Source organism: Acyrthosiphon pisum, unplaced genomic scaffold (genome assembly GCF_005508785.2).
Source record: "Acyrthosiphon pisum isolate AL4f unplaced genomic scaffold, pea_aphid_22Mar2018_4r6ur Scaffold_21039;HRSCAF=22862, whole genome shotgun sequence".
Lineage (NCBI taxonomy): Eukaryota > Metazoa > Arthropoda > Insecta > Hemiptera > Aphididae > Acyrthosiphon > Acyrthosiphon pisum.
In genome coordinates this window covers 62,948-67,780 of record NW_021770462.1, presented here as the reverse complement: position 1 = coordinate 67,780, position 4,833 = coordinate 62,948, and the positions used below count along the sequence as shown (strand labels likewise).

At 25.0% G+C, this 4,833-nt stretch overlaps 1 protein-coding gene across 1 annotated transcript in view; it reads left to right on the top strand.

Annotated features, from left to right (window-relative positions):
• The first annotated feature begins 1,001 nt into the window (after window positions 1-1,001).
• Window positions 1,002-4,833, top strand: part of LOC100572211 — a 5,661-nt gene continuing 1,829 nt past the window's right edge. Inside the window, exons 1-3 of the mRNA XM_029492215.1 lie at window positions 1,002-1,095; window positions 1,182-1,524; window positions 2,417-2,533. Coding sequence (XP_029348075.1) covers window positions 1,058-1,095; window positions 1,182-1,524; window positions 2,417-2,533 — 498 coding nt within the window. The 5' untranslated portion in view covers window positions 1,002-1,057. The remainder of the gene's footprint in view (window positions 1,096-1,181; window positions 1,525-2,416; window positions 2,534-4,833) is intronic.

Sequence of the window (4,833 nt, the reverse complement as noted above, 5' to 3'; positions counted from 1 at the left end):
TTTTAGAAATCTACTAAAACTTATTTTTATTTGTATTTATATATTATTATTTATTTGCAGGTTAAAGGGGATACTTTGGATGTTATATATTATGACGGAATGAGTTCAATGGTGGCCTATTACGTAGATTTGGATTTAATGTCAAATCAGTAAGTTCTATTGCTTAACTACCTATTTAATTTTAAGACCAAAAATGATATGTTAAATGAAACGGTATGTTGTACCGTTTTATATAAATATTATGATTGCTTGGTGGATAAGAAAAAAATAATTATTATAAACGACCTCCAGTCTAAATATATTTTAATTTGATTTTCTAATTATATAATATATAATCAGATCTATAATTATGTACTAAATCGCGACAAAATAAACACATAAAACATAAAAATTGTTTATCAAGTATTGAAATAGTAAATACCTACTACCAATGATAAGATAATCAATTGTTTCAAACATTTTTAATTCATGATACAAGTATTATAATATGTTAATGATCTCCATTATACTTGTCTCTTATGCTTTATGCAGGTAATACTATCAAGTATTTCAATTATCTTTGTCAACTAGTTGGTAAATAATAATACATAAAATACCTAATAGATGATTTTAAAAAAGTATCAATCACCTTAAATATTTATTGTGATTGGTAAAAGTATATCTAATAACCCTTATGGTATTGTTGTATTGATATAAAAAATCTTACAAAATTCCTTTTACTTACATAAAATGTAATAATTATATTCTTGAATTAAATTTATGTGATTTATATTTATCATATTATTAAAAATTGTTAATTATCTGTTGTAGACGTTTTAAAGAAAACCCATCTCACATTAAAAATTTCAAGTAAAATAAATACAATGTTATTTGGTTTTTTAGGTAAGGTATAAAATAAAATATTATCTTATTAATATTCTAATTCATAAATCAGTTTAAAATATATTACCTATGCATAATTTAAATTTATTTATTTATTTTAATATGTTTAGATCGGAAAATTGAATACATATTTGATTCGGTATTTAAATTATTTTATTTATTTAATGTTAAATGGATGCCTGATGTAGAATCAATAATGCTTCCAGTTTGTAAGTTAGTATTTTATTTTTATCATTATTTTCAATCAGTACTAATTTATAACAATTTTTTTAATGACTTAATAAATGTGGTATTTACAGAAAGTTACTATCTGATCATCCAATGTCCAAAAAAATAAATTTTCTAACTTATATGAGATACATTTTATGTTTTAAATTGTGGAGAAGACTAATTAACTCCTCATCGAGTATGGACGAGTCTGTTAAAAGAAAAGAACTGGAGATTTTAACAAAATATTTAAAACGGTTGAATGTTCCAAATGATTTTATGAGTCAACATGAGAAATATAATTGGCCTAACTGGCCTAACTGCCCTAAATCAATAATGTATTCAAATAAAAAGCAACATTCATCACAGATAGATTTAAAAAATATTAGTCTATTTTTATATGATGAAAATTTGCCACTCAGGAAGTGCTACAAGGTAAATTTTGATTTAAATTATATACACTTATTAGAAAAATAGTATCTAACTAAATACTATACAATCGAGTCTCGATACCTCAAATCTCAAGGAGGATAAAAATTAAATACAACTTGGGTAATTTTTGAGTTAGGTATATACCTACCTCAAACACAACTTATACTTCAAGGGGTAAGAAATTTGAGTTATCGAGACTCAGCTGTATAAACTTATTTAATATGATATACTCATTCAGTACAGCTATTTAATGTTTGTGTGTTACATTAAATTAATCATACTGTATATGCTTCATAATATCTCTATCTATGTATACTAAACACTAAATAAAAATTATTATTACATCGTGAACTTGAATTTAGAGACATTCATTATAATATAATGAACATATTTTATAAAATAATTTTAAATTTTCTTATTATTCATTAGTTTATTACATTTTAAATTAATTAATTAATTAAATGGTATACCTAAATGTAAACAGTTATTTCAACATACTGTTTTTTTTTAGTATTTTTAATTGTACATACAGAAACATTGTTTTTGGTGATATTTGCTTGTTAATTTAAATGGTACAAATCACAATTGCTGGTTAAGTTAAATTGGTAACTAAAAACAAAGGTAGATTTAAAGTCTAATAATTTAACTGTTTATAATTTATAACTATGTATTTGAGTATTAGGATGCTGCAGAGGTTGGACACTAATATGAAGTAAATTATGTAACCGATAATCTTAACATACCTTTTTTAGCAAATTATTATTATACCTAACCTAACCTAGTATGATTTTTATATGGTTAGGTCAATCATTTTTCTGTTTGTATGTACAAGTATCAACTATTCAATCAAAATAGACAAAAACAAAAATGATTTAATAATACTTATTGCTTTTAGGATATATTGGATGCTGCTCCAGAAAAAGATATTCAAATGAAACCAATTTTAGAACAGTGTACTATTTTACGACCAGATTTATTTACGATTTCGAAAAAAGAACTTTTGAAAAATTGGGTAAGAAATTATTTTTTTATTATAGCTTTTATAATGTTGCTTAAATCAGAGGTCTCCAACCTTTTTCTATGGTGGGCCAAATTTGAGATACACTTTGGCATTGCGGGCCAACACTGAGAGGAATTGAGAGTTTATGAAATTGAATAATAGATAAGAATAGATATGATTTATTTAGAAAATTATATAATTTTTTTTTTATTTTATAACGAGTTTTTCTGTTATTAGTTAATGTTAGTTTATAAATTCATTTTATTTAATTATTCAATAAATTAAAAACAATGAAAACTAAATAAAAATAATATATTAAAATATTATTTTCAAAACATTAATAAGCTTGGCGGACCAGTGCAAAAACCTTGGCCGTAGTTTGGAGACCCCTGTGTATTCGCTTAGTATGTGACCTACCAAGAGGATTATCTATATTATGTATGGGCAATGTAAGGGTACCAATCTATTAACAGGTATTTTTAAGTAATATACTAAAAGTATTTAAAAATAAATACAATTTGTTTATGACATTCTTAGAATAGTTCAATGTATTCACTATTCATACATTTTATTAAACTAAAATTTTGTTTGACTAATTTTTACATTATTAAATGTAATCCTGTATTATTTTATATTTGTATTACTAATTAATTAAATAATACCTTATACCATAATTTTATGATTTTTAATTTGCCTGTTTTTAAATTAATTATCAGTCTTGTAAGTCACATATTAAATTAATACTGACCCCTGGCTTAAATAGTTATTTGTGATTATTGTTATATACATGGAAACATATTTTGAACATTTATTTTATGTATTGGCTAGTCTATAAATTACTTATATCTATAATGAGCAGTTATAATAAATAATAATCATGTACCTATCTGACAAAGATTTTATATGATGATGATAATTGTCACAATCATTGGTCATGTTCACAATCATTTTCTGCATGAACATTAGGAAAAGGCCCAGATTAGTACTAAGCTAGTGCGAAAAAATATGATCCAGAATTATAGAATGCGCGTCGAGAGTAGTGATGTCGTTTTACATGGAATTTTTTTTTATTTTTTATTATAAACTTATGAATAATTACTATGAAACTTTTTAAAGACCAAATTGTAATGTCCTTGATCATATAAAAGTATTTCCAAGAATATATGACATTTAGACTTTGAGATATAATTGTTTTTAAAAAAATTCTTTCTAATTTTATATATACCTATGTTACGGTAAAAGTACAAATACAGGTTAAACCTAGGATTTACCGGTAAATCCTAGGTTTTGCTGACTACTGTTGGTAAATTTTCAAAATTCAGACATTTACCAAATTTGGTTTGTAAAAGTCCCAACTACAAACATTTTGACCAAACAATTTTGTGTATCCTAGGTTTTACCGAAGTCAATTGGTAAATGTCTGAATTTCGGACATTTACCAACAGTTGTCGGCTAACCAGTATTCATACTTTTACCTTAACAAACATATAAATAGTATTATATACATATTTCTTATGTGAGAAATAAATTAATATACATTTACTTATTTTATTCTTGTATTTCGTATTAACACACAGGCGTTGATATTATATTAATGATATCTTAGGTACATACAAATTGATAGTATTTTTTATAACAATTATATCTCTTTGTCTAGAAGTTGGATATTCTTGGAAACACATGTACTTGATGTCCATCAAAGACATTTTTGTCCAAGATTATAATAATAATAACAGATAAATTCCGTATGCTTTACATGTAAAATTGACATTACTACTGGCTCCATTCTCGCAGATGTGATATATCCGGACTACTTTTATATACACAGTTCGGCATTCTTTCTCTAATGTTCTTTTGGTTGTATAATATCTGCTGTTTTTCCTTTTATTTCTATTTATTATTTTCAGTGTAATGAAAAAGTTATAATATTGTTTCATATTTTTAAATTCAAACAACTAAATAAATTAAAATTATCTTATTATAAATCATTTTTAAGTTTTTATTATATTTTATTACATAAAAAAGTACAGGTTAATATATCTAAGTTAAATATTTTATTAGGTATTATAAAGCTTATCTTAAAATGAATTAATTTTGATTTAATTTGGACGTACAATTAAGAGGACACTATACCTGCATGCCTCGTTTCCGTCTTACAAATGCACAACATAGCAAAAACTGTTTGGATGACTGGGTATCAGTACAAACGCTGGTGACCTTGCACATAACGCGCTTCGCGCCACGCTTAACCAGTCTGGATCTATTGTCGAGCCTGGTGTCGTTTATCCGCGTGACTGACGAGAGGCTAACGA